General features: G+C 38.4%; 1 protein-coding gene across 2 annotated transcripts in view; it reads left to right on the top strand.

The window, feature by feature from the left end:
• Window positions 1-10,262, top strand: part of LOC121737206 (dnaJ homolog subfamily C member 13) — a 37,363-nt gene extending 27,101 nt beyond the window's left edge. For both annotated transcript variants that reach the window (XM_042128809.1, XM_042128808.1), the window contains 6 exons: window positions 5,402-5,574; window positions 5,962-6,181; window positions 6,814-6,981; window positions 7,319-7,465; window positions 8,495-8,717; window positions 9,478-10,262. In XM_042128809.1, coding sequence (XP_041984743.1) covers window positions 5,402-5,574; window positions 5,962-6,181; window positions 6,814-6,981; window positions 7,319-7,465; window positions 8,495-8,717; window positions 9,478-9,551 — 1,005 coding nt within the window. In that variant the 3' untranslated portion in view covers window positions 9,552-10,262. The remainder of the gene's footprint in view (window positions 1-5,401; window positions 5,575-5,961; window positions 6,182-6,813; window positions 6,982-7,318; window positions 7,466-8,494; window positions 8,718-9,477) is intronic.
• The last annotated feature ends 3,953 nt before the right edge of the window (window positions 10,263-14,215 follow it).

The raw sequence follows: 14,215 nt of genomic DNA, 5'->3' as shown, positions 1-14,215 counted from the left end.
CCCAGCTTTCGACGGTCACGTGGTCTCGCTGAAAATTATGCCCGTTGCAGACGATGCACAGTAGCTTGCGCGAGTACTTGCGCAGGTACTTGCGCCAGCGTTCAAACGTAAAAAGATCACGCGAAGTAGCTTTGTATAGTGCCAGTGCATAGTAGGCAACCATGGACAAGCGTATGGTTTTGAATAAACTTTTTAAGTGCCTAATTCAAGAGCTAAATGGAGTGATAGCAGAGGAACTGATGCAGGAAATACAGAATTTAGAAAAAGGAAAACGATTGTGGGTGGGAAAATGGATTACAAGAAGGAAATTACTTGGGGGGTCAAATTTATTAATGCGAGAACTAGCTTTGGAGGATGCAAAAGATTACCAGAAAATTATGCGTTTGACAATAGAAATAAAGACATAAGAAACTGTATAGTTTTGTCTGAGTTCCATTTATTCATTTTTAATTCACAAACTTAAAACATTAAGACTCAATAAAACAACCAACTCCCCAACAATCTAGTGGTAGGTTTCTACATCTTTACCAAAACAACAAACAGACTGAACTGGCGCTAGTACTGGCGCTAGTACTGGTCAACGCATGTTCAAACGATGACCAGTGAAGTAGCGCAAGGGTGAAGTAGACGGAGCGGGGGCAAATGAGTCGCACTTGCGCGAGGACCAAAGCTAGTGCTACTAAGCAACTTGCACTCGCACTTTCACTAAGCAAAATGCGTTCACACGATGAAAATATATGCGTAGTATTAGTACTTGCGCAAGCTACTGCGCATCGTCTGCAACGGGCTTTACTTAGAAAATTTCAAGCCGCCATCTTGCTCATTGTTAAGCTCATGATGATGAGGGTGGACACCAGGAAGCCATTATCAGGACCTCGGACGTTTGGAAACATAATATGTATTTTATTGGAAGGTAAAATACTATATTATATGTTCCGTTAACGTCCGAGGTCCTTCATGAGAGACCTGTTTGTTATCTCCTGGTGGCTTGAAATTAAAGCAACAATGTGATTCATATTTTATATTGAAGGATCTAAGTGACACACAACTACAAACATAGATCATGTAATAATTATTATTGAAAATGAAAAGTATAATATAAGCCTTGTAATCAACTTGCACAAAAAATTGTGACAAAGACTTCTGAGGCACATTTTTAATCATTATCAGTTACAGTTGAATCTATTTCCTTTAAATAAAAATTTCTAAAAGTAGCCTCATGTTTCCAATTAGCTTTGGATAGAATATCATTAATTGGATAATTTTCTACCCAGTTTAATGAAGCAACAGCTGATCTAAAACTACCTGGAGAAGAGTGTATATTAGCATCAGATAACACACGTTTAACATAACCTCCGATAATAGTCGCGCTGGCTGGTCTAAAAGGAGATCTGCTAGTAATAAATAAATTAGTCACTGAACATCGAACACGACTAGCGTCATCAAAATATGGACCCAAAAAACTGGGTCGATATTTTGATGAGGAGCACTCAATAAGGTCCAACTCGACTGACGATGCGTTAGGGAATCTGTTTTAGATCCGAACACGGGATGAAGTGTAATCGAATTACCGTTATCTATGTAATGTTTGCTGTCTACATGGAGCAAGGTGAGGTCATGCACCCTGCGGCCAGAGGCTAGTAAGAGAACCGTGGCAGTGTGTTTAGAAACATCATATAAGTTATCCAAATTAGGTTTCGATTTTTTTAAGAAATCGATTACTATCCTTGCATCCCATATTGGAACCTTAGGTGCTACAGGCTTAGCTATGGATATAGCTTTCAATACGTGTTTCACGACATTATTTGACGAAATGCTTATACTAGAAACAGTTTCACAAATTGAAGCTATAGCTGATTTATGAACTAAAATCGAACAATAGGCAAGATTTTCAGTCAAATGTAAGTATGCGAAATATCTAGCAACATCGGCAAGCCGAGGTGAACGACAATTAATGCTCCTTTGAGAACACCAGCGAGACCATTTCTTCCAAATAGGTAAGTAGGTTTTTAAGGTGGACGTTCTCCAACAGGATAGAAGAAGTTCTTTTTCTTGATGGGACCAGTCTGTTGTGATGGAATCCCACCCGAAACTAGCCAGGCTTCCAGATGGAGACTGTCGACACGAACTGGAGGCTGCTTGGTTTTTACGTCGATTAATGTCGACGTAAAAACCAAGCAGCATAAATAATTTGGTACGACGTGCGCATCTTTGGACGCAAACAAATCTATTTCGGGGGTTCCCCAGCGGGCGAATATTTTCCGTGTCGCCTCGTGTTTTAGGTGCCATTCGGAGCCGCTGCGGTTGCGTGACAGTTGGTCGGCCTCCGTATTGTACACGCCTGGAAGATAGTGAGGGCAGAGTACAACGTTTAGGCGATCCACCAGAGCTGGAAGTTCCTTGGTCAATTCTAGAAGGGGTAACGATCGTGTGCCGCCTTCGTTCTTTATGTATGACACTACGGTTCGATTGTCGCACTGGAGTAGTACACGTGAGTTGCTTAAGCGACTGGCTTGGTCGGTAACTGCCGAGATCACTGCGTACATTTCTTTGAGATTGCAATGCCACTGACATTGATGCTGTTCCCAGGATCCACGTATCATGGTATCGTCTACTACTGCTCCCCACTGGATATCCGAAGTGTCTGTTATCACGAAATGAGTTCGAAGCTGCTTCGAGTGAATCGGTGTGCTCTGGGCCAAGTTCTTTAACCACCACTCTAGCTCGTCTCGAACAGCTTGTGGATATGTAACTGGAGCACGTGGAGTCTTGCGTAATAATCTGCTGTGGCGTTGCAGCGTACGGCAATGCAACCTTCACCGGGGGGTGACGAAGGTCGCAAAGTTGAGATACCCTAAAAGGCGTTGAGCCTGTTTGAGGGACCAACTGCCGGCTGCAAGGCGAGTAAACAAGCTCTGGCGGATTTTCAAAATCTTTTCTTCCGGAAGACTCTTTGTGTTGTGTTCTGTATTCCATAAAATTCCTAAAAACTCTATAACTCTCGTCGGGGTAGTTACTGATTTTTCGCGGTTGATACACCAACCTAAGTGGCTTAAGAAATTGATTGCACAGGATGGACCTGGCTGCACAGTGTTGACCTGTCTTGATGAACCAGAAAATAATCGTCCAAATAAACTACTACCCGAAATCCCCAAGAGCGCATTACTTCCGCTGTCCAATTTGTAATCGTTGCGAACATTCTTGGTGCTGAAGCAAGGCCGAAAGGTAAACAAGTAATTTGGAATAAGTGTCCTCCGTAGCTGAGCCGTAGGTAGCACGATGCTCTGGCCTTATGCTCAAATGGTAATAGGCTTGACTTATATCTAGCTTCACCATCCAATCTCCCGATTGTAAGAATTTGGGCGTCTGGTAGTGATGGAACAAATGAAATTTTTTTGTAGTCACGTAACGGTTCAGACCTTTCAAATTGAAAATCACTCGATTTTTGCCGTTGCTTTTTTTGATTAAAAACATGGGAGATATGAATGAGTCAAAGGAGCCGGCTCCAGTATGCCGTTCTTCAGCATGGTTGTAACCTCTGCGGTCATCGACGATGATGAAACCGGCGTTTCGTACTTTTTCATTATCCCCCGAGTTGGTAATACTAATGGCGGAGACCGATTGAATGGAATCCTCGCTCCGCAAATCATTTTTAAAATAGTTTTGGGAGGTTTTAGGTGAGCCCAGCAATTTTGATAATGACGCAGGCAGCCCCCCGAAAAAATCTTTTTGTCCGAGTCATTTTTGACGAACTTGTATCTTTTTATTTTTATCTTTGATCCCCCCCTTTGTTCTTTGTTCATGTTCACGAAAATTATTTTTACTTTTAGGTACATTCTTACGATTATCGAAAGACTTCGTTTTTTGCCGCTAAATTTTGTCGACGTTTGTGGGGAATCTGGCCGCTATTTTATCTACACCGCCTATCTTTTGTAAATAACTATTTAAATCCGGAGGATTGAACATGTAATCCACTGACGGCGGTATGTTCGAAATGTCCTCACGTACATATTTACTTTTTATATTATTTAGGATTGATTTTCTACGAATCTGTATGACTTCTGCTCGCTTTCCGCAAATTATTTGTAAAATATCTTGAGAAGTATTTTTATAAGCTGAGTTTTTCCAAATAATTCAATTAATTTATTATACAAAGATGTCGGGTTAAGTTCATCAGTCGTGGAGCTCCAGTTCAGCAAGGACTGCAAAGCCGTATTCACAACCTCATTTTGATTTAGAATAGCATTGGATAAGACTGCGAAACCCCGTTCCATTTTAAACCACTTCATCGGATCATTAGTTATATCGAATCTCCGTAACTCCTCATTTACTTTTAATTCCGTAAAAGCGGGAAACGCGCGGTACTTCTTTTGAACGTCAGCATAACGAACGGCATTCCAATCTACAGTATTAAATCTTTGCATGGATACTATTTTATTCACCCGTTCCGGAATCGATTGAGCTATAGAAGGCTCTTTAATTGTCACATTCAAATTTGCAATATCACCTTGCTGGTTCAAAAATGGCGGAGCACGTAAAAAATTTTCAATGTCACCTTTCTGGTTCGAAAATGGCGGTGGACATAAATTTTGCTCAATAGAATCGCCTTTGTTTAAATTAGTTATAGATTCTTTTATTAAATTACTTGGAATCGTTAAATCAGGCACCTGCGCATGCTTATTTTGATTTACAGCCTGGATCTTTGCTGGTAAAATGTGCATGACATTAAGTAACTCACGTGTCACCAAGTTTTGCGCCAACATTTCAAACCTTCGGTCCAAAAGATCGCTGCTATCACGGCGTGCGCGTTTTTTCGGGGTGGCTCCATCCTCCGATGACGATGATGACGAATTTCCCGAATTTTCGTCGCGATTACGATCGCGTGATTTACGAGTACCCGACGAAGACGGATTATTATTAAAACTCATTTTAAACTAAATGTAACGGAATAGCGACGTTATTTAAAACACCCGTTTTAAAATAAAATAAAATTTAAAATAAAAAAAGAAAAATGCTTAAAATAAAAAAAGAAAAATTTGAAAAACGATGCAACAATGAGCAAGATCGCAGTCAGGTAACGGATAGCGACATCTAGCGGCAGTTTGCGAAAACAACGGTGTACTCTCATGAAGGACCTCGGACGTTAACGGAACATATAATATGTATGTATTGTGTTTTGTGTGGTGACAAAATAAAAATGTTCTTATTCTTATTCTTATTATTTTGTAAACTATTAAAACTACAAACAAAAATTATAAATCAGAAAGTGTAGTCCATCTTTACCTTCTATCCGTACACAAAAACAGCTTTTTCACGATAAATTAATATCCGCAAAGTTGTGGTAAACATTTTATACTTTTAAACTAGGAAAAACTTTTTTACTTTATTTGCGCGTACGCAGGTGCGTTTGACGGTGTCGCGTTACGTACCTGGCGTGTTCGCGGAGGCGGCGCGCGAGGCGGGCGCTGCGGCGGCGTTACACGCGCTCGACTCCAACCACGAACATCCGGAACTTGTGTGGACGGACGACGCTCGCGAGCGTGCGCGCTCGCACATCGCGATGCTCAGAGACAGGTGCGTACATACTCAACCTACGACCGCATTTTTATCTTTACTTTTTAATTTAAGGAAGATTTTGAATTTAAGTTATCTAATGATTAAATAATATTACTCTGAGTACGACCGTAAGACTTTCGCCGCCTTAATCGACATTATTTTAGGATTTGAGAACACTTTTGATGTTGATTTGAGATTTATGAGAATACCCAGCAGTCTTGTTGTATCGAAACTGCATTGTAACAATGTTAGACATGAATAATGAATAAACATTTTGAACAATGGTGCACGTAGCCTTTATGGCTTTCATCAGTTTTGGTTCTGTAAGCCTTCATATAAAAATAAATTTGCGCCAATTACAAAAACGACATACTTTTCACTACTAAAAACTAAGCTACATTTCAGACACTACAACAATCAGTTGCGCGATCCGTCCGCCATCTTCGAGGATCGTGAGGCTTCAGAGCGCGAGGTAGAATGGGCGCCGGCGGGCGAGATCATCGTCGGCGGGGTCTACCTGCGCCTGTATCTACAGAACCCGCACTGGGCACTCCGCAGCCCTAAACGGTTTCTACAGGAACTGCTCAGTGAGACGCTGACCTCGCTCTCTAAGGACGCCAGTGAGGTAATGTATTTTAATTTTTAAAAATACACAGATGCTATTATTTTATTTTTTATTTTGAGTATTTATGGCTGATATTTTGGGCACCATGCCCAAAAAGTATATAACTCATTTATAATAATTATTATTGAAGCCCTTCATGTGATCTACTGTTTAGCTAAATATGTTAATAGAGTAGTGGCGTAAAGGTTTGATTATTTTTTCTCCTTGGGGTTCAAACAAAAATGTAAATGTTTTGACGTGGGAGAGCCATGCTTCGGCACGAATGGGCCGGCTCGACCGGAGAAATACCACGTCCTCACAGAAAACCGGCGTAAATCAGCGCTTGCGCTGTGTTTCGCCGAGTTTACCGGAGGCCCAATCCCCTACCCTTTTCCCTTCCCTACCCTCCCCTATTTCCTTCCCTACCCTCCCCTATAATTCCCTTCCCTACCCTCCCCTGTTACCCCTTAAAAGGCCGGCAACGCACCTGCAGCTCTTCTGATGCTGCGAGTGTCCATGGGCGACGGAAGTTGCTTTCCATCAGGTGACCCGTTTGCTCGTTTGCCCCCCTTATTTCATTAAAAAAAAAACAATGCTCAATATTGCATAATCGTCTTTCGTTTTTAGTTCTAATCGTAAACTTCTCCGTACAGGGTAGTCGCGGCGAAGTATGTGCGTGCGCATTAGCGACGTTGCTACGTGCGCGCCCGCCATTAGCGGATGCGTGCGCGGCGCTCGGCGAGTTACCCCGATTAGCAAGATTGCTGCCCGCTGCGCCGAAACATATCGTACCTGTGTTGGCTGCGATAGCTGAGTCACAGGTAGAGAGACTGTTATTTTGATTTTTTATTTCTCAGCCATGGAATTAAGATCGGTTGATACAACACATTATATTATTATGGAATATATTATGTTGTTTTTAAGGCTTATAATCTACGTACGTTACTGTTAAAATAAACTCACTAAATTCTAAAAAAAAACATTTGCCTACATTGGTTGGTAAATAAAGTATAAGCCATGACTAAATGTAAGTAGCGTCCCTGGTATATTGGGTGAAGTACGTACGGTTTAATATTTTTTCAGTCGATCTCCAAATTATTAATAGTCTATTATTGCGACCACAATATCTACTTTATATGTGTTTTTTTTTGTTACCAGGCATGTGTAGTCGCTCTCAGCGATACGGACGTGATGTTGGGCGTCAAGACCGCAGTGAAAACGTGTCGCGAGTCCGTGGGCGGAGCGTGTGAGGCGCTCGCGGCTATGTTCAGTTGTAACGCGAATACTGATAAACTGGTGTTACAGGTTAGTGTTACTTTATAATAGACTGTCTGTTCACGTTAGGAAGACTGTGATATATTATGTTACCAGATTGAGGTACAGCAGGTAAATAATATAATGTAAAGACGTGTCGCGAGTCAGTGGGCGGCGCGTGCGACGCGCTCGCGGCTATGTTCAGTTGTAACGCAAATACTGACTAGTTGGTGTTTTAGGTTAGTGTTAATTTAATCTGTTTGAAGTTGAGTATAATAAATAGTACAACGCAGAGCAATTTAATACTGCGGGGCTAAAATGGTCACATTTAGCAATTCCTCTCTATCAATTCAGCAAATGAATTGTCAAAACTGTCAAACTGACAAATGTCAAATCAATACAAAAATACAGAAATGAATTGCAAGCAGAGTTGCATTTTGCGATTTTAGACAAATGAATCATATTGTGATTCATATCATGATTCTTCAAAGCGACCATTTTAGCCCCGCTGGACTCCGAAGAAAAATTAAGTGTTTGTGAAACTCTTTGTTACACTAAATTCATTTCAAGCACACGGACGATTTACGCTGCTGTATGTATTATGATTGAGGTGTTTGATGACAGTGAAAAGACTTAAGTCTAATGTAAATATATTAAGTACTTTAAAATGTTAACTACGCCTCGGATAAAACGGGGCATACAGTTTTCTTTTATCAGGCAGTAGCTTATAAATTTCGATTTTTATTTTCGTAATGTCTCCAGCCTAAACAGGCTCGTGTAAATGTTGGACCATACTCTTATAAAATAACAATAGATCTGATTAAATATGAACGCATCCTAATATTACTTTATATTTTATAATGAACGCATCTCTTGATGTTGTTTGACGTGTATGCATCTGTAGTCTATGTCGTTGTTTTTTTGTCTTCCTTCCGCTCTCTCTCGCGAATACATGATCTGTCAAAAACGCTCCGTCCTGTTATTTTATCCTTTCTCTTAAATTTAAACTTAACTTTCATATCAGTTTTCTTCAAGATCCATAAGAATACTGCAATTTAATGTGTATTATTTTTATTCCAGGCGCTAGAAGTGGATCTCATCGGCGAGCTAATATCTCTACTAGAGAGCGGGCTAGCGGGCGGGGCGGCGGCGCGCGCGGTCAACGCCCTGAAGGCGATGGGGCGGAGCCCGGCGCACGGCGAGCGTGTACGTGCAGAGCTCGCGCGCCGCCCCGCCTGGGAACGGTACGCGGCGCAGCGACACGACCTGTTTATTGCGGCGCCGCAGCGAAACGCTTTAGCTGGTTAGTGTATTATATATTATACTAGCTGTCCGGGCAAACATTGTTTTCCCATATAAAATATTTCGCCCATATTATATTATTGAAATGACTAAATAAGTATGGCACCATGGCAACGTCCATCGCTATCCCATCGCACAAACAATGGTCGCCGTCAGCTCGAGTTGTAATAATTTAATATTATTAATTCAACAAATGCACTTATAAATATAAGAAGTAGATGTTGTCCGATTCTCAACCCTAGCCGATATGCTCGCTAATATTCACGAAAATTGGTCGAGCCGTTTCACAGGTGGCACATCCCCGTGACACGAGAATTTTTTATGTTAGATATAAGCATAATACTATCAGAGAAGTTGATTCATAGGCAGATGGCGGACCTACGTATTTTGATCGCGTTTTGTCAAACCCAGTCGATAGATGATGAAATAATTATATTGGCATAATCCGATTAATTGACGTAGGTCCGTCAACTGCCTATGAATCAATTACCTCGATGGTATTTTAAAATATGTTTTGCGAAAGTGCTTACAATCTTCCATGCTCGGACTGAAACCATATTATCGGCCACGTGAAGGCAACAGTGAATTAGCGCGACGTTGAAATTTTTTGTTTTATTCCTTTGATGTTGACGCTCCGGAGTCGAGAGCCTAGCAGTGACCCACTGGATCAGTGTTTCTTTATCAACACAGAAATTGTATCTTTTTTAATGACACAACTTTTGGCTTTAGACAGAAATAAAAGCGTCAATATTGTTTAACAGGAACACCTCAAACTGCGGGCTACCTGACGGCGCCGCCGGCCGCGCCGCCTGCAGTGCCGCCGCCTATCGACTGAGTGAGGTGACACTGACCATAGACTATATTATGCCACAGATTATATTATGAATAATAGTATCATACGATAGACCATAGATAAAAGATAAGAGATATGATACCATAGACAAAAGACTAAAGAGAAATTCGTACATTGATCTTTTGGCCTAACATACTTGCCATGTTATAGTGCAGTTTACTGGCGATAATTTTTTTAGACTTATTTGATTCTATGTGAATCGTTGGTCAAAATGTCACGCCTTTTTTTCCTACACACAATGAATGAGAGAAACAGAGATAAAGTATTCTATCCATAATTAATTTCAACGGCGATGATTGGCACAACAATATTATTATGCTAGTGTAATAGTGTGTCAATGTACTAATTTCGGTTTTAGTGACTTCTAAATGTCTGCCTGCGTGTACCTTGTGCGATTAAAAATGGCGCCGTACCACAGACAATAGAGCTGCGTAAAAGCAGTGATCTCTTCTGATTGCAAATATTATGTGTGTATTGTTTTTTAATCTGTATTAAATATAAACGACCAAGAGCTCGTTTTGGAGTGTCATTGATGGTATTCGTAATTTGGTCAGCTTTCCTTACAACTAGGTTAAAACTTAAAAGCTTTATGTGTGATAGTACTTTGGAAAATACCATTTAGAGCCATAATATAATACTTTTATTAAAATTATTTTATACATTTTTTGTAGACATAAAATGTAACTCAATGTATAATACCATTTATCTTAGATTTTGTATATTTTTCTTATAAAATCATGCTGTCAAAACGCTGATCGCTTATTTAGATTTTTTTCTTTCGGAAAAGGGTTATTATAATCTACATATTGTGCCTGAAATAGTCAATTCGTTAAAAAATCTAAAACAAGTTTTAAAAGTATATTTTCCATAGAAATCATAATTTAATTTACATTTTTTTACTAAAGAATTTAAAATTAAAACTGTATGAATTAAGTGATTATATTTTAATGTATGTTTAACGTTCCTATTTTTTTTATAAACAATTTTATTAAAATCTCTGCAAAGACTGTTTCAATATTTTTAAAAATTAAGCGTCTGATACTACCAAAATGACATAGCAGAAACAGTAATAAGAAGTTTAAAAAGAATAAGTAATATGCAAATACAGTTTTACAAGACTGTTTTTGCACATGGCCAAAGTAAGAAATAACGTCAAGCACTACGCCATTTTTTTAGTGTCGTATGAAAAAAAAATCACACTTAGGTGCCGGCTGGCAGCGGTTGCTTCATGTCGCCCGCTGCCAACCGGCACCTTTATATTCCTCGCGTTCCATTTGTTGTTAAAAACGATCAAAACGCTAAAAATAGGAGGCATTGAGCGTTTTGATCGTTTTTAACATCAAATGGAACGCGGGGATTAGGTTTATCATCCAAGTATAGTTCTTGCAATCTATGAGTGCGCGGTGCCCTTAGTTGTGTGAGTGACCATATCTATGCACGCGTACATGGCTCGCTCGCTACTGACTGCTCCGTTAGGTACGCACACTAACGAAAATGTCTATTCGTATTTCCAACTACAAATAAAGGCTACGCGCGCTCGTAGATTGCAAGAACTATAAGTATATATTTATGTGACACCTGTTGAACATCTATATCCTATTGTCACAAGATCTGATATAGCGTGTATGTAGCGACTAAAATTCTTTTTTTTAACTATTTAAAACGTTTTCGGTTTTCTTTTCAACATTCCCGCTATGTATTTAAGGTCAGGCTTTGAGTTTCAAATCATAAATTATGTATATATAATACTGAAATTATGTAGTACCCAAAAGATATTTAATACTCGTATTATGATAAAACTATGATATCAATTATATTATAAAAGACAAGTATGCATATTATAAAACATTTATCCAAATTAGACATGTTTTAATTACAAGCTTGAAAGTTTTTTTATGCAAATGTCAAACTTTATTATGTAAGTAACTACTTTTAATACTTATTTCTTTTAAATAAGAAATTACGGCTAATTAAACTTTTTATAAAAACTCGTTTGCTATTTATCAAATTGCAACATAGTGTGTACATACAGAAATTAAAAAGTGTTAAAACAATAATATTATTATAAAGTATATTAATTAATAAAATATTATATCATACCTCCTTACTATTTTTTTACGATATTTTAATATAATATTGATATTGAGGGACCATCAGAGCGGTTACGCGGTCAAGCGTTCAAGCGGTCAGTTTTGCGTTCTTTGTGTTGTATTACGTCACATGGATATACTTACACCGGGGGCGTTCTGACTGCGGCAGAATTGCTCCTTGTGACTGACCGCTCGAACGTAGAATGCGAACGCAGAACGCTTGAATGCGTGACCGCTCGCTGACTGATAGGTCCCTTACACAGGGTATAACTATTTAAGGTTTGCTGTCTTCGTCCATATTGTAATTTTTTCAATATGTGAGACAAAGACGAGCCTAACTTGTATAGTTACTCGCTGTATAAATATTTTATTTGTTGGGGGGTTGGTTGGTTTTAAGGGGGTTAGATTTTATTTACTTAATAACGTTTTGCAAATTTAAAAAAAATGTATTTAATTGTATAAAACCTTGCCATTTTTATCATAAACAAAACAAGCAATCGACTAAATTGCCATATAGAGGCGTAACTTTTTACAATTTTTTTTTGTATAACGTGTACTTAGCGTCAAAGTCAAAAATTATTTTTTTGTGATACTCTTAAATTTTCTTAAAACTTAAAAAAACTATAGTTTCTTCAAATTCGTTACCAGTGTTACTGAAACTATTTTAATTTTTATAGAACTTAGGGTTTAAAGGAAATGCTTTTTTTTGTTTCAAAATATACTTGTCAGTGTTGCCAGCTCAAAATTAAAATGAAGCTTTATTTACATACATCATTGCTTTTATAATAGTTAAATTTTATACATATACATACAAAAATATAACAGTTTATTATACATTTTGAAATTAAATTTTAGTATTTTGAAGTGAGCAACACTGACATAAACTCGGTGTGACTGGAATAAGAGTGTAGTGTTGCCAGCATATGACTGACAAATATATTGAAGGATCCACTGTATTAACGAATTAGTGTGATATTAAATAAATAAAAAGGTTATGTTAGTCATATCATAGATGTAAGAGTAAAAAGCACTCTCTTCTTGCTCAGAATAAGCCCGGGCGCGCACTAGCGGCCAAGCCGCGGCGGCCATCGAGATAGATACCTTAGTATGAAACCGCCATAGACCACGCGCACCTGGCCGCAACGCGACTAGCGGCCACACCATACTTTCGATGGCCGCCGCGGCTTGGTCGCTAGTGCGCGCCCGGGGTAAACGCATGTGTAATGTATGGTTATCAATGTTAGTTTTTATCTCTGTTAGGGCGTTCGCTGCGTTAAGCTTGCGCCCGGCGCGGCCACCCGCGAGGCGTGCTTGTTTCATGTCATCCCATGGAGCAGCGCTATTAAGAGAGTGACAAAACATGTTAACATTTATGTCAGAAATTCTCAAAACAAGACGACAGTTCTACAGAAAAAAATGTCATATTTAATATACACATACAAAAGAAGGTAGACGCCATAATATAAAGTAAATATTAATAAATATATTATGCAAATTATTAATAGAAAAATACTTATATAACCAAGACTTGCACACTTTACACTATTAATAATTGTGAATCTTTAAACGCTGTCTACTTATCAACAATAATTCAGAATTCGAACATTTGGAGCGAAAGAGAGGCACCATCTGACATTTGCGTCCCTTTCTATAAAATGGAATGCAACAGAACTAAATTAAATTGTGTCGTTGTATGGAAGGTCTGAGTTGTAAATGATGGTATGAAATGTTTAATATTTTTATATTTAGAGTTAAGATAAGTTGATGTAAAATAATATATTAAACCTGTATCATAATATATTCATTTTTTTATTTATTTCAAAAAATACATTAAAAAGTGTACTTCTTAATAGTTCACAAAGGAAATGTTATGATTTGAGCTATATTTTTTACATTAAAAACACCTATTCCTATACTAGCATCACAGACAAAAAGTTTTATCATAAACTTACTATTTTACCACTTTTAAAGAAAAAAATAGTAGGTATTTTAATTAAACAACACCACCTCACTACATAGCTTTTGACGTATTTCTCAAATAAGAAATAGAGATCTATACTAATACAAAAAAACCTTCGCTTTGCTCTTTTTATTCTTAAAGACTCTTTCTGCTTCTCACTCTTAGCGTATTTTTTATAAATTACCCTTTTTATATTTCTCGTATAAAGATTTTTAGAGTTGTTTTATTTCTGACAGGACCTTTATGTGAAGACAAAATAATCTTTCATATAGAATTTAGAAAGTTTGTATTTTTCGCACGGTCTTTGGCCGTTGGTGTTGGGTTTTGCTGCACCTTGCCGCCCACTTTCTTCTATAACATCATTGTGTATTTGTGTATTATCTCACATCCAGCCATCCTGTGATGATTTCTCACTTTGTCTAGCTTTTATACGTTTGTTGCTGACTTAGTTCGTCACTGTTCTTTTACGATTTTTATACGATTATTCCTGACTTTGTCCCGTTTGTTTCATAAACACGATCATTGTTCGTCACCTTTATTGGAACGAAGTTCCTTATCGCGCGTTGCGAAAGGGGGCTAGACGGAAAAATTTAGAC

The sequence above is a fragment of the Aricia agestis genome, chromosome 20, assembly GCF_905147365.1.
Source record: "Aricia agestis chromosome 20, ilAriAges1.1, whole genome shotgun sequence".
NCBI lineage: Eukaryota > Metazoa > Arthropoda > Insecta > Lepidoptera > Lycaenidae > Aricia > Aricia agestis.
The sequence above is the reverse complement of the archived record's forward strand: the minus strand, read 5'-3'. Positions and strand labels throughout refer to the sequence as shown.